Genomic DNA, 24,479 nt, shown 5'->3' on the forward strand with positions numbered 1-24,479 from the left:
GCGGGTGGGAAGAGGGAAGGGTTTGTTTTCATTGTTAATACCTGATAAGATTTACATTTGTAAGAAGAAAGCTTTAACTCTCACAGTTGCTGCACTGTTCTTTAATATTAAAATGTAATACTTAGTTCCTGCCTGTGTAAAGGTACTTTGTGACATTTGATATAAATTAAACTAAAATGGATAGACTCTTTCCTGTGGGAGTTTAAAAATAAAAGCTGGGACAGACAAGATAAATGAGGCTGCGGAGGGTTTCTGAAACGGCGCTTTGTCTGAACCCCAGGAGAACAGCCTTCCTCCTCCTCAGCTTCCAAGGTGAACACCTGGCCCGAGGGCTCCAGGACCTCTTCCTGGTCCCACTGCCTTGGGCTGTGTTGCTGCTGTGCCCCAGGGCTGGCCCCGCCCGCGCAAGTAGAGCATCTCCAGTGCAAGGCTTCTCAGCCTGGGGGGATTTTGCCCTCCAGAGGACATCTGACAAGTCTAGAGAGATTTTTGGTTGTCACCACAAGGGGATTGCTACTGACATCTAGTGGGTACAGGCCTGGGATGTTGCTAAACGTCCTACAAGGCACAGGACAGCCCCTCACAAAAAATTATAACAAAACATTATCTGACCCAAAATGTCAGTAATGCCGAGTTTGAGAATCTCTGCTGTAGCGTGAGGAGGAGGGACAAATCAGAGGTCCTGGGAAGGCAGTGCGTAGCTGTGGCAGACATGGTGCAATAGTTTTTAAAAGGCTTCTGTATAGTAAATATTGTTCTCCTGCAGGGTTCGACTGGTGGAACGGGGTGCCCCCCAGAGTTTGCTCCTCTCAGAGTCTGGAAAGGTAATTTGTTCTGTTAACCATTGGGAAGGTGGTCTTTGGGGAGAAGCGGTTCATTTTAAAGAAAACTGAAGCAATATAATGTATTAGCACCCAGGGCAAGACTTAATTGAAATCTGGAGATAATTCAACAGTTTCAACTTAGCCAGTATTTTCAAATTCATATAGGTACATAGACAAGAAGAATACTAGATTTGAACTTTCTTAATTTCCATAAATTTTTTTAAAAATCCAGCTGATGTGTTAGTCTTATTTGACAAAGCAGCAAATTCAACGTTTGTTATATTCAAGGGGGAGAGATGAACGACACTTAAAAAGAGCCAATTCTATCTGTATAAATGATACAAGGAGAAAAATAGGGTGTCAGGGGGATGTGGTTTAAGATCAGGGAAGACATACACATATTTAAAGCTGAAACAGAAAATGCGGAAGAGAGTAGGATACTCGAGAGTAATTGTCTATGGGGATAAGATTTCTTAGATTAGGATGAGGCTTGAAAGTGTTGAAGGAGAGAGTTAGTTATTGTCTTAGTCCGTTCAGGCCCTGTAACAGAATACTGTAGGCTGGGTGCTTATAAACAACAGAAACATCTCTCACAGTTCTGGAGGCTGGGAAGTCCCAGATCAAGGTGCCAGGAGATTCTGGTGAGGGATTTCTGGTTCACAGATGGCTTATCGCTGTGTCCTGTCATGGCCGAAGGGCAAGGAAAATCTCCGGGCCTCTTTCATGAGGGCATTAACCCCATTCATGAGGCTCCGCCCTCATCACCTAGCCACCTTCCAAAGGCCTCACCTCCTAATAGTGTCACACTGGGGATTAGGTTTCAACAACTGAATTTGGGGGGGACACAACGTTCAGTCTGTAGCAGTTTTGAACAATTTACTAAGGGTGATAGAACGTCAGCTAAGCTATCAAGGTTCTCATCGTTTTGAAGAGATGATGATGATGCCTCAGCATCCCTTCCAGTCATTCTGAAAAGCACAGGAGAAAACTGGGAAGGACAGGAGGGATCCTGCCTAACATGGCCAGTAGCAGATCAGCCCCCTGGGGAGCTAACTCCAGTTTCACTCTTCGAAGTGGAATTCAGTTGATCTTCTTATCATCTTGTCGGAGCTTATCTGCCTCAGCTAGCGGCTGGGCCCCTCGGGAGGTTTGCTGCAGTGCGTGGCCCAGACAGTGGGAAGGGTCTTTTCTCTTCCTTCGTTCAGGTTTCATATGCATGAGCCCAGGTAATCATTGTGAGGCTTCTCAAGTAACTGCATGCTCTAGAAACCCAAGATAAAATGGGAGGTTTAAGGGACAGAATACAGGTAACCAGAGACCCTGAGCCATTTTCTCAGCCAGCACCTGTTTCTTGCTTTGCCCTCTTGAGGGAGCTCGCAGGCCTGTGATGGCCTTCCGTTCTCCTGAGAGCTGCCTCCGTCCTCTTACTCTTCGAGCCCCTCTCACTCCTGCACTGGCCCTAGACTGGAGCCAGGTCTCAGGCCATCCCTCCCTGCTGCCCGTTCTGCCTTAAGCGGCTTTACTGTCGTCACTGCAGTGAGCAAGACAGATCATGCAGAAAGGCCGTTACGTGGTTAAGTTCTTCTACAGGTTCTTACCGTCATGGTTCTGGTCTGCACTTTCTCATCCCTTTGAGGAGGTGCTAGCCTGGTTGGTTCCCTGGTGTATTTTTGAGGATGAATCTTAGACTTCTGGTCTCCACTGAGGACCGTCCAGAGGGTGCCACTCCTTAGCTCCTGCCCTGCGTGCACTCGCCCACCTCACGGGGGAGGGGGAACAGGTCAGTGCATTTCCTAGAGGTCGTTAGATTCATTGAACCCAGTCTTTGTGCTTTCCCTTTGATTCTTAGATCCTGCCTGGAGTGAAAGTGGTTATTGTTAATCCCGAGACCAAAGGACCCGTGGGAGACTCTCACCTTGGAGAGGTAGGTACCGTTTTCACCTTTGCTCTGAAGAGTCAGCAGTGGAAGACTGTGGGGCTCACACTCACGATGTCAGTGAAACCGTGGCTTTGGCTCTTCCCTCATGGTGAATTTTCATCCTCCAAAAGAGTTTTAGTCTGTCTCCGTAAGGCTCGAGACTGAAATGGGCAGAAGGGGCAGATGAGACCAGGCTCACGAGGCGATTTAGGCATCCAAACTAGAACTAGTCCGATGGCCCACTGACGCTCCCTGAGCTGGAAAGGAACAAGGGCCAGTCCCACCTGTTGCGCCTGTTGAGGGCTGGCACTGAAAGAGCCACAAATCAAAGAGTTTTTAAATTCATGCAAATTTTATATTCTATTCCAAAATGTATCCATTTTTGTATTAGTATAAATATATTTTGAGAGACTTAGCTTTTCTTCCCCCAGATCTTTAAGAGACACTGATGTTTCATCCTGTAGCTTGTGGGGAGGCGTGTTGTAGGTGCAGGGGCCAGCTGATCTGGGCTCTGCTGGGTACCAGCTTCTCGATATTGGGCAAGTTACTTAACCTCTCCGGGCCTCGGTTTCCTCATCCATAATAATAATTGCAGCTACCTCGCCCTCCCAGTAGAACTGTATGACAGTTGACGGTATTGGTACCTGTATCTGTAATGTACATAGAACAGTGCCTGTCATATGCGATCTCAATAAACACTAGTATGATTACCATTGTTTCAAATACCCTGTAGTGTTTTCCTGGGGGCTTTATACCTTAGTTTCAGAAGCACAGAAGTAACCCCCTGATGCATTTGTGGAACTCGGAAAGAGGCTGAGAAATGAGCCAGGGAGGCCATGTGGCGTGGTGGCTAGGAGCATGGCCTCTGCATCCACACAGGCTTGGGTATGAATCTCCTAGTTTCTGTATCTTAGGTGAGCTACTTAACTCCTTGGTGTTTTTTGTTTTTTGTTTTTTTGGTGAGGAAGTCTGGCCCTGAGCTAACGTCTGTTGCCAGTCTTCCTCTTTTTGCTTGAGGAAGATTGTCTCTGAGCTCACATCTGTGCCAGTCTTCCTCTATTTCCTATGTGGGATGCTGCCATGGCATGGCTTGATGAGTGGTGTGTAGGTCTGCTCCAGGGATCCAAACCCACGAAGCCTGGGCTGCTGAAGCAGAGTGCCTGAACTGAACCACTATGCCACTGGGCCGGCCCCAACTCCTTGTTTTTCATCTATAAAAAGGGAATAACAATAGTACAAACTATATTGTCATGTCATATATGTCAAGATTGATGGAGATTAGGTATATAAAGTACTTACCTCACTGTTCAGCAGACAGTAAACACTTGATAAATGTCAGCTGCCTTTACTGTTCAGTTGTGTTAATATAAAAATGAGATTCAAAAACCATAATAATCAGTCCCAAGAGAATTGAATTGATACAGTCGTATGTTCCTGGTAAAATGTGGCCACTGCCCTTTTCTTGTAGATTTGGGTGAACAGTCCCCATACGGCCAGTGGCTATTACACCATCTACGATAGTGAGACTCTTCAAGCTGATCATTTCAACACTCGCCTCAGCTTTGGGGATGCTGCTCAGACGCTCTGGGCTCGGACAGGATACCTTGGTTTCGTCCGCCGGACTGAGCTCACAGCAGCCACTGGAGGTATTTTCCCCACCAGCTCTTCCCCCTTCGGTGGGGCAGGCGCGTCCCACTTTGCGTTTCACCCAGTAGGGCTCTCTGGCCTTGCTCAGCCTGCCCTTGGGTTGTGGAGTGTGTGTATTTAATTATTCCCTTGGACGACTCTTGAACCCAGACGTGAATTTATATTCATCCAGAGTAAGATTTTGCTCCAGGAAGAGAACCTAGGAAGTAAGCACCCAGGGCACCACGTCAGCATCCCTGAGCTGTGGGTTAGCTGGCCGGGCAGTCATGGAGATGGCCTGATGATGAGTCAATGCCCCTGGCAGAACACAGACCCTCAGCCCCGGTGGGGCTGATGCCAGCCCCTGGACAAGCTCCTGTGACTGCTGTTTCATCCTTTGGCTCCTTTCCTCCTTGTGCACCATTCTGGGAGCAGGAGGAACAGCCCGAATCCCTGAGGGGGGAGTCAGTACAGAGGAGCAGTCTGGCTGAAGCGCTCCGTCCTTTCGGTGTCTCATGTCGGATCGAGACTGCTTCTTGGCAAGGCTCTGGTCATCCTCTGTCTATTTGACTGTCATGGCTTCACTCCTATCCGCTTTCAACCCTTCCTCTTGATGGCCTGAATAGCCATTTAAAAATACCCAACACTAACTGTATCATGCACTTGAAGAATGGCTACGAATAACTCACTGGACTTTAACGGCGTGAATGGGGCCAGGTCATTTCTCCTTAGCTCCTTGCATCTGTTCCGCACCATCCAGCATCCATAGTTTCTCCAGATTTCATGGGGAGGCAGGATAACATACTGGAGAAGGAGGAGGCATCCCTCACCAGGTGTCCTGGTTTTGAAGCTTACCTCTGCCAATTGCTGTGTGACCTTGAGCAATCACTGAACCTCTCAGTTTTCTACCTGGAAAATGGGAGTGATGATGTTTCCTGCCTCGTGGCAACAATGTGAGATGAAATGACATGATGCATTTAGGTGCCTGGAATAGTGCCTGGCCCATAGAAAGCACTCACTCATTGTTAACTACTGTGTTTCTCTTGTCATTTTGTTATTACAATCTTTATGAACTCTTCTTGTATGATGGGACTCTGCTGGACCTCCTCATCCTTCTCTCTCCCACAGCTTCTACCACTTTATTTTGCTAAATTTTTCGGAAATTTACCTTTTCCTGAAAACAGTGCATTCAGTAGATCTAGCAAAATCATCTCTGTTCTTCATAATGCAGTATCTATATAGACATAAACCATGTCGCCTTGTATATACAGTGTGTGCATAAAATCTTTCCAAAAAAAGAACGAAATTTCTGCTGTGTCCTAGCCGGATTACAAGCCTGTGAATAACCAGGACTCATCTCCCCATATTCTATAATCCTACTCCTTGTATCTGGATCCCTTGAAGATGTCTAGAAACAGTGACACATGTTCATTTCTTCTCCGTCTCAAATCCTCCCTGCCCTCCCCTCCCCCAGCCTTCATCTGGCTAATTCCTGTTTATCCTTAAACACTCAGCCTGGCTTCAGCTTTCCCAGGAGCCCTCCCTGAACTCGGAGCTGAGCTGGGGGTGTCCTCCACTCTCCTCACACCTTGTGCACCCCCATCACCGGGCTCACTGAGTTAGGACGGAACGCCTGTTTGTGTGTGTGTTCCCCCCACTAGACAGTAAGTATCTTCAGAGCAGGAATCATGCTTTGTCATCTTTGTCTCCTAGCACTTGGCACAATTCCTGGCACAGAACAGTAATAATAATAATAGCTAATGTTTTAGCATCTACAGTGTACCAGGCATCACATTAACTCCCTTATGTGGGTTATCTCATTCAATCCTCACAGCAGCCATTTGTTATTATCCTGGAAGCAGGACTCAGAAACTTAAGTGGTTTGCCCGGTTACAGAGCTGGTGAGTGGTGAAGCCAGGCGACGAGGCAGGCAGCCTGAACCCTGGGCTCTCAGCCACCACTGTACTGCACTCAGTGTATCTGAGGAACCAGCTTTCTCTCTTCCCTTCTGTCAGAGCGTCACGATGCGTTGTATGTGGTGGGAGCCCTGGATGAAACGCTGGAACTGAGAGGACTGCGATACCACCCGATCGATATCGAGACCTCAGTTTCTCGGATCCACAGGAGCATAGCTGAATGGTAAGTGCCCCCTCACGGAACATGCTTCCCACCTCAGCTGTAGTGTCAGTTAAAACTGATCCAAGTAGTCAGCCGTCGGTACCAAGTATCTCCTACACACAGAGAATGCCAAGGGGAGTAAGAAAGTAAACGAACTCATTCTTGCTTCGTGTGCCGTCTGCTGTGGCAGACGAGCCGTGGAGACACTGAGACCGGTGCCAAGGAACCACTGTGGAGCTGAGTCCTCACTAGTGATAGACTCTCACCCTTGGAAGGGAAGTACTGATCACCTGTATCTAGAAGTCGGTTTCATGTGGTGGAAAGAACCATGACTTTAAGTCAGAACACCCAGCTTACAGGCCTACGTTGGCCGCTTCCCTCATCTGTAAAATGCTTCCTCTGCCACTTCCTGATTATTGGGAGGATCAAATGACAATGTGCTTGTCAACTGTTAGATGGTAAGCAGATGAAAAGGATCATTATCATCTCATCCGATTTCCCTCTCAGTGCGGGAATTCCCCTTACCTTATCCCTGACAAAGGATCATCCAACCTCACATTGACTTAAAATTCCTTAAAATTAAAACTCTGTTTTTCCTGTTGGCTTTCCTTCTGGATTCTTGACAATGCAGAATCCATCCAGTTTCTTTCCTACATATTTAAGTCAGTGTGTCCTTCCTCATGCTAAACAGCCACAGTTCTCTTAATGGTTGCTCATGTTTTCCAGATGCTGCTTTGTCTAAAAATGTTCTTGCTTTGGTCAGAGTCTCTCCTCAGACCTGAACACCGCCCAGGGGTATGAGAATAATGCAGAATGCCATGGCTACCCTCTAATTTCAGACATTCGACTGGTGATGCAACCAAATATTGTGTACATTTTTCTTTAATGATCGGACTCTGTTTGTTAAAGCAGTTTAACACTGCATATCAGGTCATACCTTCTAACCCAGCACTCACTTTGTACCTTGTGGCACTTGTATGGCACAACAGCAGAGACACTTGTGTGGGGCACTAAGCTCAAATGAGGCCAGGCCAACTCCCTTCCTGATGGGTGTAAGAATATTATCTTAGTCAAAGCTCTTATGTTGCAAAGAACAGCAACTCTCTTCAACAAAAAGTAAAAAAGAGTTAATGGAAAGAATACCTGGTTATCACAGAAGTTCCTAAAAGTATCTAACTGTGGATCTCAAGAAAGGTAGAGGGGCCAGCTCAGTGGCCTAGTGGTTAAGTTTGTGCACTCCACTTCGGCAGCCTGGGGTCTGCAGGTTTGGATCTGGGGTGTAGACCTACACACCATTCATCAAGCCACGCTGTGGCAGTGTCCTACATAGAAAAAATAGAGGAAAATTGTCACAGATGTTAGCTCACTGACAGTCTTCCTCAAGCAAAAAGAAGAAGATTGGCAACAGATGTTAGCTCAGGGCCAATCTTCCTCACCAAAAAAAAAAAAGTAAAAACAAGGCCATCAGGAACCACTATCGTCTCACTCTCTAGAGCCACGTGGGCATCCACTTCATCTTTTCTCTCCTCCCTGAAGAGCCATTCTTTGTGCTTCCCTGGACACCTGGCTAGCCCAGAACTTTTCAAGTCCACACGTCCTCAGTTCAAGTGAGCAGCTAATAACTTTCAATCACTTCCAAATTCTCAAGAGATTTTGGCTGGTTCAGCTGTAATCAGAGAGGAATGGTTCTATGTCACAGATGTGACTGCTAGCCTTCTGGTTGAATCCAGCAAAGAAGGCAGTTCTCAGGGAATTGGGGTTCAGTCTTGGGCAGACACTGTAAAAGATGACTGGTAAATGTAATGACATGTAACTGAATGTCTTTGAAATTTCAGTGCCGTGTTCACGTGGACCAACTTGCTTGTGGTGGTTGTGGAGCTGTGTGGCTCTGAACAGGAAGCCCTCGATCTGGTTCCTTTAGTCACAAATGTGGTCCTGGAAGAGCATTACCTCATTGTTGGCGTCGTAGTTGTGGTGGACCCGGGCGTCATCCCCATCAACTCTAGAGGAGAGAAGCAGAGGATGCACCTCCGTGACAGCTTCCTAGCTGACCAGTTAGACCCCATCTACGTGGCTTATAACATGTAACCAGCCTTGTGGGGATCACAGGGGCCACCCTGAGAAACCGCAAGGACCAAAGACCCGTGACGAGGAGCAAGCTTTCAAATGATGGGAAATAAGCTGAGATGGCTACATTATATATTTCATCTCATCCTGTGGGATTCTACAATCACACGACACACAGGAAAGGGGAATTCTGTGGTGGCAAATGAAAAAAATGTTAACAGTCTGTTAGTCATGAGCTTTGACATAGCGTGAGCAGCACGTTACTAAAGCAATTACATGCATGTTACATTTTTTTCATCTGTTGTATATACTTGTATTTTTATCTAATGCTGTTTTAGAATTTTGTAAGGGAGTTTAATGAATTCACATAAAGGGGGTGGTCTGAGTTACACAGTTCCCCGCTCTGTACTGTATTTTGCCATTTTACCACAGCTAGACATTCTGCGGGTTTTGTTAACATGGAACTACTCAGCTTACTTTCAGTCGACCCATAAGCAAGTCAGATAACCCACTGAATATGAAAATTACTTTATATATATAATTCTTGACTGTAAAACATTTTGACCAGTGTTTTAAACATGTAAATAAGAATACACATAATTCAGCTAAAAATTTGAATTGGCTTGTATAGTTATAACCACCAAAGTAGAAACAGTTTTACTTTGAGAGAATTTCAGTATTCTCTTAATGCAGTATAACTGAATAGGTAACTAAAAAGTGCAAATTGTTTGCAGGTTTCGCTGCACATTTTCTGTCTCTGTTGGCTGGTGTATTTTATAAACTAAAGCTGCCTATGTTTGTTTTTAAAGCTTGCATTCCCGGAATCAGCTTAAGCTTTTAAGAATTCAGCGTGTTTCTACAAGCTGGAAAATCTCAGTTTAAAAATCAAAGTGTTATGAAAAAGCTAAGATTCATTAGATCCCACCCTATTCTAAAGAACCACAATAACTCACTCTGGCCCCCAGTGTTGAAACTGTCTTTCAAATTTAGAGTGACTACGTAAGAATTTAGAATTTCCTCTTTTTCCAGGCCCACTGTAAACTCTGTCTACAGTTTATACATATAAGCTTCTCTTTTCTGAAAACTGAAGAGTGTCCTCTGTTCTTCCAATAGATGAGGGCAGGGATTTTAAGAAAAAGAATGACAGGCTGGGAAGGCAGTGGGATCAACAGTCACATGAAAGCATAAGGCCACATAACTACACATCTCAAAACTGACCAGATTGGGTTGCCAAAATAGCCACGCTTATGCTGAAATAGGGGAAGTATGATGTATGCAAGAAACTCTTTTGAAATAACTGTGGTGCCCAGGCCAAGTGGACTGAGCCTGGGACTGAGTTTGGCCTCCGGCTTGGTTTCCTTTCTTTGGTCTGATACTTCATGTATTTGAATATAGTTGAATTTTATTATTTTTTTCTTACAGAAATATTTTTAAAAATTAAAAAAAACTCAAAGTGAACAGAGTTAACTTGTTAAATCAGAATGGTTCTCTTTGACCCACTCTGGTCTATTGTGTAAATATTTATTTAGGCTATTTTAATAATACATATTATTTACCCCACTGTAACATCATGTAAACTAAAATATGTTTTTAAACAATTTCTAAGACTTGTAATTACCCTGAAAATAAGGTTTATAATGCAAAGACCAGACCCTTTGCCATGGCAGCCCTCTCGGGGGCTGCCCTTACACTGTCTGTGACCCAAAGCCACTTTATCCCTTTTACATAATCCTCTTTTCCCCCCAACTCATTCTCCGCAAAGGGCGGACCTCAAGACATTTTCCAGTTCCAGATCTCTTTTCAACATTTTGGATGAAATTAATTTACACGTGATGGGAGAGGTTCTAGGAAGTGCAGAAAAAGCACACTGCCGGGGGGCAAGAAATCCCAGTGACTAGCACCGGTTTGGTTTGTAGAGAAAACAGCCTGCTTATTTGAAAAGTAATTTTCTTAAAACACTTGTTAATGATTCACTAAACAAAGCAAGGGATCCTGAGGATTAAATAGTTCTATCTCCATAATCCACAAGTTCTAAAAAAAATATATAGGCAGTTTGTCCTATGAGTTGCTTTGATAATTCTTACTGCCCAAGTTAGAATGTCTGCTAGAAATAGAATGTGAGCCACATCTGTCATTTTAAATTTCTAGTAACCACATTTTAAAAAGTAAAAAGAAACAGGTGAAATTGACTTTAATATATTTAACCCAATATATCAAAAATACTATCATTTTGATATGGAATTAATATAAGAAACTATTAATGAGATATTTCACTTGTTTTTTTCCTATTAAGTCTTTGAAATCCAGTGTGTATTAAGCACATCTCAATTCAGACTACCCATGTTTCGGGTTTTCAGTAGCCACATGTGGCTACTGGCTACAATATTGGACAGTGCCGATCTATGCTCATTCCTTCAGATAAGATGCTCCGTTAATCTCAGAGCGCGGCAGCTGCCAGTTACTTAGGGGCTGATCACCTAGCTTCCTAGTTCCTCAGGCTTCTGATTTATCTTTAGTTTTTGCTTTCTGCCTTGTGGCTGTTTATTGATCTTTTGCATATCCCCCAAAACCAGAATATGCTAGTGGAGGAAAGAAAGCTGAGATGCACCTTTGGGGAACTTCATCAGTAACACTGGTAAAGTACCCCCTGGAAGAGGAAGAGAGTCCAGTCATTACCTTAGAGGTGTTTGCGGGTCATCTGCAGATTTAACACCTCATCTGTTGCAGACTTGGATAAGAAAACTTTCTCTTGATGACACAACTCTCTTGCTCTTTCCATGTTAGGTAGAACCTTTGTGGTAGAACTGACTCTTAAGGCAGTCACAGAAGGCCATTATTGATAAAATCAGCCTTGCCAATCCTCTGGAACACATTCTGTTTGGGTTTTTATGCCTGTGAAAGAGAAAACGAAATTAACAGCAAGCCTCCATTTGAGTTAAGAGAAATCTATTCATCTGAAAGTCTTTGAACCTCTTTCTGCCTCTCAGCAGAAGTAACTGAAGTAGATCAGGAAGGGGCTGCCTCAGGAAAATTCCTAGGCCCTAGGGATTCTATTCTTAGAGCTGCACAAATGCCATCTCCTGCATCAGTGAGACCCAGGCAGTGACCAGCATGCTAATGGGCATCAGTGAATCCGCAGTCTTTATTTACTTCCTGCCTCAAAGGGCCCTGGTCCCATGAGTACCAAGTCCTTTCCTCCTGAAGTTGTGCTGCCTCCGGCTGTTTAGGGACCATTGCCTGTCTATTGGTCGTGAGTGTGTCTCCTTAACTTTAGTCCTTGGGCAATGCTTGCTTATTGCTTCTGTTGAATCAACAAAGGGCCTGAGGCCTTAGGTTTTTTGTTAAGGTCTCTGCCCCAAGCATGGTGCTCAATATTCTTGGCCAAATGAATTACTTTCCTTGAATTTCCAGGAATCTTTTAGACTAAAGCAATGAGGAGTTATCACCTCACCCTCAAACTCCAACATGATCTATGCCTTAGTGTTGTTTTTGTTGTCTGCTTTGATGTAAAAGCAAGCGTGTTTGGAGCCAGAAGCTGCAGTACTCCAAATACACAACAGGCCTTTCTTTCTCATTCATACAACATTTCTGGTTTAGGTATATGTAGATGGGCCATGTTATTTGTCCAGAGGAAGAGAGTGTAAAGATATAAGATTAATTTTTTAGTTTTAAATGCTGTTTGTTTACTTTCTGTCAAGATATTTACCAGTGTCAAATTCAAACGATAGTACTGTGTAATTATGTATAAAGGTTTTTTTTTATTTATTTGAAATTAGACTAGATATACATTTTTAAATTTAACATCTGGCTGGACAGTGTTCTATTAACTCATTGAATGTGTTTCCTTTGTCTTGTGTTAATAAATATTGATGCCTGATTGTGTTTAATGCTTCACACAATGGGAAAATTGACAAATTGGAATTGATAGATTTTAAATTTAACTTCAGATGATAAGACCCAAAGGTAGCTCGAGTGGTCTAAGGTAAATGAACACAGAGATCCAAAGTTATAGCCATCAGTGCTATAAAAGGAGGCAAGATCAAGGAACAGTAGAGAGTCATTTTGAAAACTAAGAAGCCTTCTGTCAGGAAAAATTATAGCTTAGTATTCGTCCTACCTATGTGGCATTTGGTAGTTTTAAACTATTGATTGTAAATTTTAATTTTTTTCTAATCTGTCATTGGGTTGGATTTCCGCTTTTCTTAAAGTGATCATTTGCTTTTCCATTTCCTGGTTTCAAGAAGTTTGATGGGAGTTCATCAAATTGTGCATGTTCTCAGACACTGAAACTGGTCCTTAAATTATGGTCCAAGCTTTTTAGGCAGCTGAGAACATTTTCTCATTTGACACACATTTATCAAGCGTCTACCCACAGGCACCAGGCACTGTGATAAGAACTGAAGCTAGAGAGTGAAAAATATCAAGTCACTGCCCTTAAGGAGATACAGGAAAACCAATACAGTAAGGGTTACAGTAGAGGTGGACTATGGGAGCAGGTAGGATAGGCCCCCAATCCAATGATGAGGGAGAATAGTGAGTAATATGTGCTGGAGAAGGTAACATCTGAACTGAGTGTTGAAGGATGAAACAGCTAGATAAAGACTACACGGGAAGGCAGAGTTGCACATTCTGGGAACTGCAATTTGTTATTAGGTTGTAGAGTTTGAAGGGAGAAAAGTCAAAGATAGTTATGGAGGTTTGAGCGAAGGACAGATCAGTAAGGGCCTTGTGTATCATGCTAAGAATTTTGGACTTTTATCCAGAAGGCCAAAGGGAGCCAACGAGGGATGTATTGCAAGGGAATAACATGCTCAGATTTGCAACAGAGAGGATTATTCTGGTAATCATATAGAAAATGGATTGGTGTGGGTAGGGAGGTAAAACCCAAGGTGGGGAGACCAGTTGGGACTGCAGTGACAGAGCAAGAGCCCTGCAAATAAGGCAGTGACAGGATGGAGACGGAGGGCAGTGTGTGCAAACCTGGGAAATGGTAAGATTTCAACCGCTGAATATTCAGGGTAAGGAAGAAGGAATCCAGAATAACTCCTAGGTTTCTGACTTGGGGAGTTAGGTAGATGTGGGGCCATTTACCAAGATAGGGAACAAAGGAGGAGGAATAGACTCGAGGAAGAAGATGCTGTGCTCCATTTTGGTCATGCTCTTTAAGGTCCTGTGGAACCCATAAGTGAAGAGGTCCAATGGGCAGCTGAATATTTAGGTCTCTGCCTCAGGAGAGCTCTGGCCAAGAGCTAGATATTTTGGAGGCATCCTTTTAAAAGTGGTAGTTGAAGCCGTGAAGTGGATGCTATTGCCAAGGAAGATCGTTTAGAGTAAGAAAAGGACCAATAATGAAGCCATGGGCAACAGCAGCATTTAAAGGCTTGGGGAGGAAGAATAGTCCACAAAAGAGAGGGAATAACTGGAGAGAAAAGGGCAAAGCCAAGAAAGAGCATGCGCATAGAAATTGCAGGAAGAGTTTTAAAGAGGAGGAAGTGATCAACAATGCCAAAGGCTACGATGAAGCTTAGTAAAACAGGGACTGGCAAGCATCTGCTGTGTCTGGCAACTAGGTAGACACTGGTGACCTTGGTCAGAGTGGTTTCACTTGCAGCTGAGGAGGCAGAAGCCAGAAAACTGGCTCAGGAGAGGAGTGATGGGAAGTGTGACTGAACAGAGGATACTCTCCAGAAGCCCTATCTGCATAGGAAGGACAGAGATGGGAGGGTAGTTGAAAGAGAGACAGAGAATCAAGGGAGACTTTTAAAGGTGAAAGAAAAATATAACTCTGTCAGGGGAAAGAGCCAGTGGAGAGAGAAAGTTTCCAAATACAGCAATGAGTGATAATTGACAAAGTAAGGTCACTGAGGAAGCAGGAGGGGCAGGATCCAGAGAACAGGTGAGAGGATTAGCCTTTGAGAGAGGGAAGCACATTTTTTCAAATGAAACTGGGTAGAGGCAAGATCCTGATAGTAGCAAGTTGCTAGAGGCCTGATGATCTCATTCACTTCTCTGAACCTCCATTCTCAGTCTACAAAGATGAACACTCATTTCTGAGATAATTTCTATAAATAAATATGACAGAGCTGACAACATATAACACGAAATCTGCAAATAATGGGAACTCCTAAGAAGCAGATATAAGAGGGAAATTTACATTAAATGTATTTATTAAAAAAGACTAAAATTTGTTGTCCACTAAAAAAAGAAAAAAAGGACCCCCCTCTAAGAAAGTAGAAGGAAATAATGAAAGGAAAAACAAATTAATAAATAGACAATAAAGGAAATAGAAAAGGCTCAACAAAATCAGAAAAAAAAATAACCTAATAGGAGGCCAGCCCCGAGGCCAAGTGGTTAAAGTTATGTGCACTCCACTTTGATGGCCCCAGTTCATGGGTTTGGATCCCAGGTATGGACCTACTCCACTCGGCAGCCATGATATGGAGGCATCCTACATACAAAGTAGAGGAAGACTGGCACAGATATTAGCTCAGGCCTAACCTTCCTCAAGGAAAAAAAGAGGATTGGCAATGGATGTTAGCTCAGGGCGAATCTTCCTCACACACACACACCAGTAGGTAACACAACAGTATTTTTTTAATCTTAAGGGATTATTATAATTTTACAGTAAATTTGAATTTTAAATGAAATGGATAATTTTCTAGAAACTATGTAATTTGAAAATTCACTCAAGAAATAGAAAACCTGAATTTTACCAAACACACAGGAACAGATAATCCCCTTTTCATATAGAAAAGAAAGTGTCACCACTCATCTTACAAAGTTAGTAAAAAATCACTCTGTAAAACAATATAATCCAGTCCAATGATAAAACTACTAGAAATGTGAAGAAACAGAAAAATATGACTCATATTCAAGGCAAAAGAAAATCAGTCAATAGATACCAGCCACAAGATCACTCCACTCAGATGTTGTGATTAGCAGTCAAGAGCTATATATCTACTGGGATTTAAAGGGAAATAAACACACAATAGATAAACAGATGGGGAACATGGCAGAGAAACAAACTATAAAAAAGAATCAAATAGAAATTTCAGAGCTGAAAAGTACAATAATTGAAATGAAAAATTCATGGACTTAATGAGCTTAATAGCAGATTGAAGATGGCATAGTAAAGAATACGTGAACTTGAAGATAAATCAATAGATTACCTAATCTGAAGAACAGACAGAAAAAAGAATGAAGAAAAAAATAATAAAGCCTGAGGGGCCAGCCCAGTGGTGTGGTAGTTAAGTTCACACACTCCACTCTGGTGGCCCAGGGTTCACAGGTTCGGATCCCAGGTGCAGACCTATGTACCAATCATCAAGCCATGCTGTGGCGGCATCCCATATACAAAGTAGAGGAAGATTGGTACAGATGTTAGCTCAGGGCCAGGCTTCCTAAAAAAAAAAAAAAAAAAAAAAGCCTGAGAGTCCTGTGGGAAAATATCAAGTGGTCTAAGATATTAGCAATTGGAATTCCAGATGGAAGAGAGAGAGAATGAGATATAAAAGATACTTGAAGAAGAAATAATGGCAAAAGCTCCCAAATTTGGAAAGACATAAATTTACAGACTGAAGAAGCTCAAGAAACTCCAAGGAGTATAAATATAAAGAAAACCACCATTAGGGATAATCATGGGCAAACTGCTAAACTCCAATAAAGCAAAAGTCTTCAAAGAAGTCAGGGAAAAGTGACACATTACATATAGGAGAACAATGATACAAATGATAGCCAACTTCTCCTTAGAAATAATGGAAGCCAGAAGAACAAAGAATGATATAATGTGCAAGAAGAAGAAAACTGTCAACTCAGAATTCTATATCCAGTGAAACTATGCTACGAAAATGCAGGTGAATCCTCAATCTGATAAAGACCATCTATGAAAAACTCACTGCTTACACCACACTTGTGAAAAACTGAATGCTTTCCCCCTAACATTGGGAACAAGGGGAGAAAGTCTGTTCTCATCGCTTGTATTCAACATTGAACTAGACATTCTATCAAGGGCAATTATGCAAGAAAAAGAAACAAAAGGCATGCAGTCACAGATTAAATGACTTGTATATACAAAATCCTAAGGAATACACACACACAAACTATTAAATGAGTTTAGCAAGGCTGCAGAATACAAGATCAATATAAAAAATCTATTTTACTTCTATTTACTAGCAATGAACATTCCAAAAATGAAATTTAAAAACAAATGTTATTTAAAATAGCATCAAAATGAATAAAACACTTAATAAATTTAACCAAAGTGCAAACTTGTACAGTGAAAACTACAAAATCATTGAAAGAAACTAAAGACCTAAATAAATGGAGTTATCCTCATGTTCATGGATTGTAAGATTGAATATTGTTAGGATGGCAATACTCCCAAATTGATCTACAGATTCAGTGCCATTTCTATCAAAATCCCAGCCACTTATTTTGCAGAAATAGATAGGCTGATCCTAAAATTCATATGGAATTGCAGGGGACTGAGAATAGTCGAAACAATATTGAAAATGAAGAACAAAGTTGGAGTACTCACACTTCCAGTATTTCAAAACCTACTAGAAAGCTATAATAAGGACACTGTGGTACTGGCATAAGGATAGGCCTATCAATCAATGGAATAGAATTGAGAGTCCGGAAATAGGGGAAGCCTCTCAAACTGCGGCTAACCCAGCCAAGATAAATCAATAACAATATTAATATTGCATCTCAGTGGAGAATGGTGGAGATTAGTGCCACCCATAAGGGTGTCAGGATTCAGAGATGGCGGTCCTTGTTTAAGCTGTGTTTAATTCACCAGTCTGGTTGCTGCAGAAACTCATGGACCCTGGAGGATGGCAGTACACTATTGCAAGCTCTACCAAATAATAACCCCAATTGTAACTATTGTACTGGATCTGATATCTTTGCTACATCAGATTAACATGGTCTCAGGTACATGGTATGTAGGCATTGATTTGACAAATGTGTCCTTTTCCATTCCAATCAAGAAAAAAAATCACAAGAAGAAAATTGTAACTACGTATAGTGATGGATGTTAACTAGGCTTACTGTGGTGATCATTTTGCAATATATACATATACCGAATCATTATGTTGTACATCAGAAACTAATATCATGTTATACGTCAATTATATCTCAATTTTTTTTAAAGTTTAAAAAAAAAGAAAATCAGAAGTAGTTCACATTCACACAGAAGGGACAAGAATATACGTTTATAGTTTTGCCCCAGAGTTATGTTACATGACATCACTCTGATCAGACAGACGGAACAAGAAGTGGTTAGTACACTGAAGGTCTTGGTAAGCCACACATAATCCAGGGGATGGGAAATAAACTCTGTGAAGATTCAGAAGTCTAGCGATCAGGGGCATGCTGACATGTCCCCTAAGACAGAAAAAGCAAATTACTGTATCTTGCATTCCCATTCTCAAAGAAAGCAGCACAATCCTTGGTAGGCTTCTTCAAGTTCTGGAGATAATGCATTACATGCCTAGTAATGCTACTGTGGACGATATACCAGGTGCAGCTTTGAGTAAGGTTTGAAGGCATATGATCTGGCATATCCAATATATTACAGAAAAGTAGCAGTGTGAAGTTTATAGCAAGACCCAGTGGGAGAATCACAATGCAAGCTATTGAAATTCTGGAGTAAGAACATACCAGCTGTAGCAGAGAATTGTACGCCTTATGAAAAACAGCTGCTAGTGTGCTACTGGGCCATGGTGAAGATGGAAAACTTGACCAGGGGACACCAAGTGACTATGCATTTGGAACTGTCCATCATTGGCTGGATTCTGCCAGACACATCAAGTCATAAAGTCAGATGAGCCCAGCACCAATCCATCATAAGATGGAAATGTTACATCTGGGATCAAGCATAAGTGGGATCAGAGGACACACGCAATCTGCATGAGCAGGCGACCAAGAACCCCATGGTACCCACTACAGCTGCACCAGCATTCTTCACTTAGCTCATACCTATGGCCACAGTGGAACATAGGGCGAGGTGTCGGAGGGTCCTGCTGAGGCAGGTGGAAAAAGCCCAAGTTTCATTTATGGGTGGTTTATGGGTGGGTATGGCTATTCTCAGAGGTGACTTTGAAAGGGAGTTGCAAGGGAAATCTTCCCAATGGGCAGATATTAAAGTGATCGCCCATTTTGTGTGGAAGAAGTGGCTCAAAGTGCGAATATGCACTCATGGGCAGTGGCAAATGGCTTGGCCAGTTGGTCAGTGTCTTGAAGGGAAAAAGACTGGAAGATTGGATACAACAATGTCTGGAGTAGAGGTATATGGATGGATATAGGGGAAGGAGGACAAAGTATGAAGATCTTTGCTTCACGTGTCAATGCCCACTAAAAAGCATCCATCATGGGAGAGACACTGAACATCCAAATAGACAAAATGACTTGGCTGGTTGATGTCAGCCAGCTACTGACCAGCTCAAAACTGACACAATGAGCACATGAATAGAGTAGCCAGAGTGGCAGAGATGGAGGCTAAGCAAGGGCCCAATAGCATGGACTCCCACCTACCAAGGCTGATGTAGCTACTGCTATCTCTGAATCTTCAACTAAACATTGGCAGAGACCAACACTGAGCTCCCAATGTGGCATTATTTCTCCAGGAGACTAACTGGCCACTTGATAGTAAGTTGACAACATTGGGGTTCTTCCTCCTGGAAGGGCCAGTGATTTGTTGTCATGTGAACAGACTTACCTCCTCTGGGTAAGGATTTGACTCTCCTGCCCTCAAAGCCTCACTCAGCCTCACTCCGCCTCACTCCCTCGGGACTTACAAAGGTGCGTGATACTTGCAGGCTGCTCTGACCAGGCAGGTTCCTCCAGTAAAGTGGATTTCAATTCCAAGCTGTCTTGCCACAACTCTGTAATCACAATCTTGAAGGTAAATAATTTTTTTGCTTATACAATCCAACGAACACAATAACCAGGACTTGTCCATTATAGTTTTACTAGTGGAACCAGCTAGAGGCCACTATAACATACAAGGCAGAAAATGATAGCTTAGACCTAAGATGGTAGTGGTGGGGTACAGAGAAGGGGAAGAGGTCACAAGGAAATTATTTCTCCTGTATGCTGGTGTATTACTTAGGCTTCTAGAAATGACAGCAATCAAAATAAGCTAGTTTAAATGGAAAAGTGCTATTCATTACGAGGACACAGGGTGATTCATGGGACCTAAGGGCTGTGGCAGGCAGCTGTGTCTCAGGCAGCTTTGGGAACCCGGGCCTAGAAAGCCCCTGGGTTGCTCTCTCAACTCATGTGCATTATCTGCAGATGGAAGAGACTCATTACAAAGCTCCTAAGCTTTAGGTCCATTTACCTAGAGAAAGACTAATTTTTGTCCAAAGACAAATCTCCACAGGGGAGACTCTGATGGCCCAGCGTGGATCAAGTGCCCATTGTTGCTAAGATATGGATGACTGTGAGAAGTTCCCATAAAAAGGAGAGGTGGATGGACAGCCCTGCAGTTGTCCACTACTCCAAGGGCCTCACAGACTAGTTCTATGCATTCATCTCTGGCATAGCTAACATGAGGCAACAAACAATTTCAGAGCTAAGTTATTTGGGAGAACTCTGTTTCAGGAGTGTTAGCTGAAACTGTTGGGTTGCAGTTCACACAACCCCTGCAGGCATTTAGGACCTATCCCTGGTTAAGTTTTCCTGTGTGTTTAGACTTGAGTATTAAAAAAGGACAAAACAAACAAAAAGAAACAAAAACAAGCCTACGTTTTAGACCACAAAACCTACATCTATTAGCTTTAAATAATTTCTGCCTTTCGAGAAATGGGCTGGTCCAGACCCTGTTTCACGGCTCTCAAGTCCTTCACTCCAGCTCAGTCCTTCTGTTAACCCAGGAGGCTTCTCAGGAAATGTGGCCATTTAATGGTTTTTAGCGCAAATTCCAGTAGTTACATTACAGTATCTTCCAAATTAATATCCAACATTTACTTAGCGCTTACTCTGCCAGGCATGGCTCTAACTTTACCCGTATTAAACTCATTCAATCTACAAAACTCTATGGGATAGGTAGTATCATTAAGCACATTTCATTATAACGTCTCTCTCACATAGCGAGAAAATGGTGCACCAGAAGAGCCAAAGAGGTGCCATCCCTGGCTTGACCAGTTTGTTTTAAAACAATTACATTTGGCTGTTGAAAGATAGGTTTGTTTCACTTTATTCCCTCACTTCTAAAGTCAAGACCCATCCATTTGGTTTATAGGGCTCTTACTATTTAGATAGAACTGTGTACATCATAACCAAGATGTTTTCTTCTTTACCTACAGTTATTCCTCAGGTTCAGAACAGTGGTAAGTACAGCTCGTGACACCTCCATGAGAAACAAACAAGGATGGTGGAAATATTGTGACTGGCAGTGTAGCACAGCATAATATTTGACTTAGACTTAAAATGCTTTACAGGTGTTTGAGGAACTTAACAGGGAGCAGCCCATTCACATTTTGAAACTTTCAGTAAAATTGTTTCTTTTGAAGGTAACACTTTTCAGTCCCCCCAATCCTTCTTTTACTGAAGAAACAACCAAATGCAAAAGAACAATAAATTTACAACCTGCTTCCAGCCATTAACATTCTAAATTCTAGAATGACTGACGCTGGAACTTGTTAATCAAGAAAAGCTGATATCCAAGAACCTCTTCTCCACTCCTTAGCTTTATAGGGCACTTTGCTTTCCTATGATATTTACCAGTTTGATTCTTTAAATAATGCTGGGACACGGGCTGAGTATTATCCTTTCCCAGATTTTGATAATGAGAAGACAAGCTTAGAGAGGTTGGGGTAATTTGCCTGATGAAAAATCTAAAACAGGGGCAGTCACTTGTTTTAACTTGAGTCTACAATGTTTGCTGAATAAATGACAATGGCTAAACCTTAGTGAGCTCTTAAGAGTAACTCAGAGTTAACTCTTGAGCTTTAAATCACATTATCTGGCCCTAAAGGTGAAAACTTTCAGGAAGGGCTCTATCCACTAAACCAGTTTCCTACATTGGAGATCTCAAACTGGTGAAATATCAGAAAAATTCCGGGAACTTTTTATTTTGTCAAGAGCATACTAACAGGTTTATCATTTATCATCTGTTTATTATCACTATAAAGCCATAAGACAACATTTTGCAAGGAAATGGAAAATTTCATCCTAATGAGAAAATTCGTACTAATGCATAATCCCTTCTCCAGAAAGGCAGGCACACATTGAAAAATATTTGTGAGTTTCGGCAATGTACTAAAATGACAGAGTAACATTTTACTTTACGACACTCCATTGTCTGTAGCTTTTTCTAAATCGTTTAACAGTTGGGGTAAATCTGTATTCGGCGTGACACACGGAGTGGAGCTCAAAACACCGGACCGGCACCTTGTGTTTTCCTGAATAAGTCTTTGTAGAAAATCCTTTCCCATGGGATAAGGGATACAACTCTTAACGCAACTGCACGGGATTAGAAAGAGTCTGGGTGAACCAAGAGAAGTTGAGGACAAGCCTCCGTCCTTCAAGTCACTCCTTTAACACGCAGCGGACAGGTGAGACGGGGGTCAAGGCCAGGGACGACAGCGCTGGGCCTGACCACCCAGAGCGCGTGGGAGCTGAGAGGAGAGGCGTCACTAACGGAGGGAAACGGCCCCAATTCGAGCGGCCTCGCGACCCCCCGAGCTGGTGACGGCCTCCGAAGACGTGTGGGAGGCGCCGGGGCAGAGCTCCCGAAAAGAAAAGGAACCGCAGGCCACTTTCACCTCCAACTCTCGCCACAGCAACACCTTCAGCAGACAGCCCTCCGTTCCGAAGAAGCCGGCGCAAGATGGCGGCGCGTCACGTGCGCAACGCGGTGACGTCGGACGGCGGCCCGCACGGAGGGACCGCCTCCACCTCAGCCCCCACGCTCACTGACTCAGTTTTGCCCCCCTTCCCTCCCCCGCCCCCGGCCTGGTGTAGATCATGCCGCTAGTGGCGGCCCTGACTGCCGAGGAAACGGCAGCCTAGGACAGTTGGCTGTTGAGTGACACAGATTCTCCCCGCCCCGCCTGACCCCTGAGAAAGAGGCACGTCCCCCGCCGCGTGTGGGGGTGGGGAAGTGGATAGTGAATTCGGATCCACCTGGGAGGGGGGAGTGGAGGTTCCCGCCCCGGACAGCGGCTAGGCGGCAGCCACAGGTAAGCGGGAGGCGGGGGTGGGGACGTGCCCCCGTATCCCCTGACAGGGGGCGGGCGCGGGGGCGCGGCGCCGGCGGGGACGCCGAGCCGGGTCGCGCGCCGGGTGGGGGTCGCGCGCGGGCGGCGGCGGGGGGGAGGGGCGCGGCGGGCGCGCGGGGGGAGGGGGAGGGGCTGCCCGCTGCCCCGGCTGCGCGCGCTTCCGGTTCTCGCGCCGCGGCCCCGCGGTGTCCCTTCAGTCGTCGTCTCCTCCCCCCTCCCGCCCCGCAATCAGATTAAAACCGGAGCCCTCCGGCCGCGGGCTGGTTTTCGCCTCTGAAGCCGCCCCTCCGCGGCCCAAGGCGAGCGCCCTCCGTCGAAGGTCTCGGGGTTGGGGCGGGAAGCCGCGGGGAGGGCGGCGTGGCCTTGGCCTCCGCGCCTAGTCCGCCGAGCGGGGCCCGAGACCAGCTCTCTCCCCAGGGAGCCCACCGAGCGCACCGGGCGTCCTGGGGTGCCAGGCCCGGGCCGCCTCGCCGGGGAGGGCGGAACGGCCCTTACCCCCATGGCGCTTACAGTCGAGACAGACGGCAAACGAGTCGCACAGACACACGAAGCGGTTGTGGGGAGGTGCAGCCGAGGAGCGAGGAAGGCGAGTGGGGAATGGCCGCAGCCCGTCTGTCTGTCTCTGGACACACGGTCCAACCGAGGACACTTTCCCTTTGCTTTTCTCCCGTGTCGTAAAACTAAGCATGGCGTTTCACAGCGGCAGCTAGGCCGTGAAGCTCGCGGCTCAATCAACTTAAAATTATTGTAGATGCCAAATGGTGGCTGGTCGTTGGTGAACTTTTGAGGAGCAATGGGCTAAGGGTAGTCGTTGAGAGCGTTTACGCTTCTGAGGCTTTTTCAGCATAGATCTGGCAAGCATCTTTGTCGACTGGCCTTGTTTGTGATAAGAGTTTGTACACTATGTTTGTTTATGTTTGCAAAATGCATTTTGAGAATTTTGTTACCAACAGAAATAAGCAGTTTTACTAAAATGCTGTGTTTCCTATAGACTTTAGAATGTGCCGTTAGACTGTTGTCCTGAAGCTGAATGTGTTAGCTCTGTTACTGGGAGCTGTTTGAGGTTCTGTTTGGTCTGTGATAGGTCTGCTGCATCACCAGTAGATGGCAGCCCCTTCTAAAAATGCTTTTTTTTCCACAGGTCATCCCGTGTATTTGTAATGAATTTCCAGCTCTAAAGTAGGGTGTTTTCTTGTGCTTGAATTGCCCTGTTTCTAAAACTGGGTTGAAGTAATTCTCTAAAGATATTTCTTTAACCGTTATTTCTATCAGTTTTAAGTAGGTAAACCCAATAAATACATTGATTTATCCCGCAATAATAAATGTGCAAGGTCTTAGTGCTGTATTGGGAACAGGATGTGGTCTTGGACTCCCTAGAGCTTGCATTCTGGTGGGGGAGACAGAAAACAAGCCCTTGCAATCTGTGCTAAGTGCCATGAGAAGAGGGTAGCGTGCTGGGGGGATACAGCCTGGGCTCCTAGACCTGTCAAGGGGAGACGTGACAGTCTGCCTGGAAGAATAACTTGTAGGAATAGGCCACATGAAGAGAAGGAGTAGTGTTTCTGGCAGACGGAATAGTGTATTCCGTGAAAGCCTGCAGGTGAGAGAAAGCAAGGCAAGCACATTTGAAGATTTGAAAGAAATTCGGTATGACTAATCGGAGCTGTTTTGAGGGGAGATCTGAGTTCACTTGTGGAA

At 44.1% G+C, this 24,479-nt stretch overlaps 2 protein-coding genes and 1 long non-coding RNA gene across 34 annotated transcripts in view; 2 read left to right on the forward strand and 1 right to left on the reverse strand.

Moving 5' to 3' along the window:
- DIP2B (disco interacting protein 2 homolog B) overlaps positions 1-12,430 on the forward strand; it is a 209,792-nt gene extending 197,362 nt beyond the window's left edge. For all 9 annotated transcript variants that reach the window (XM_070621288.1, XM_070621291.1, XM_070621289.1 and 6 more), the window contains 5 exons: positions 767-824; positions 2,674-2,748; positions 4,211-4,388; positions 6,384-6,507; positions 8,322-12,430. In XM_070621288.1, the coding sequence (XP_070477389.1) occupies positions 767-824; positions 2,674-2,748; positions 4,211-4,388; positions 6,384-6,507; positions 8,322-8,574 (688 nt within the window). In that variant the 3' untranslated portion in view covers positions 8,575-12,430. The remainder of the gene's footprint in view (positions 1-766; positions 825-2,673; positions 2,749-4,210; positions 4,389-6,383; positions 6,508-8,321) is intronic.
- Positions 87-23,455, reverse strand: LOC139083584 (uncharacterized). Of its 4 annotated transcripts, none has more exons than XR_011540437.1 (6): positions 23,277-23,455; positions 11,230-11,445; positions 7,630-8,488; positions 2,766-2,903; positions 2,423-2,680; positions 87-2,086 (listed from the first exon to the last, which is right to left on the reverse strand). It is a non-coding gene; the product is annotated as an uncharacterized lncRNA (long non-coding RNA). The 4 variants fall into 4 exon arrangements; XR_011540434.1 differs by having other exon boundaries at positions 4,042-8,488; XR_011540435.1 differs by having other exon boundaries at positions 2,766-3,392; positions 4,042-8,488.
- The window catches only part of ATF1 (activating transcription factor 1), a 47,177-nt gene continuing 43,904 nt past the window's right edge, over positions 21,207-24,479 (forward strand). For 3 of the 21 annotated variants that reach the window (XR_011540430.1, XM_070621326.1, XM_070621321.1), the window contains exon 1: positions 22,344-22,742. Coding sequence is in view for 4 of the 21 variants with exons in the window: in XM_070621325.1 (XP_070477426.1) it covers positions 23,281-23,367 (87 nt within the window). In the remaining 17 variants the exon portion in view is untranslated. The other 18 variants (XR_011540431.1, XM_070621311.1, XM_070621310.1 and 15 more) reach the window with 17 other exon arrangements.

The sequence above is a fragment of the Equus przewalskii genome, chromosome 5 (genome assembly GCF_037783145.1).
Source record: "Equus przewalskii isolate Varuska chromosome 5, EquPr2, whole genome shotgun sequence".
Lineage (NCBI taxonomy): Eukaryota > Metazoa > Chordata > Mammalia > Perissodactyla > Equidae > Equus > Equus przewalskii.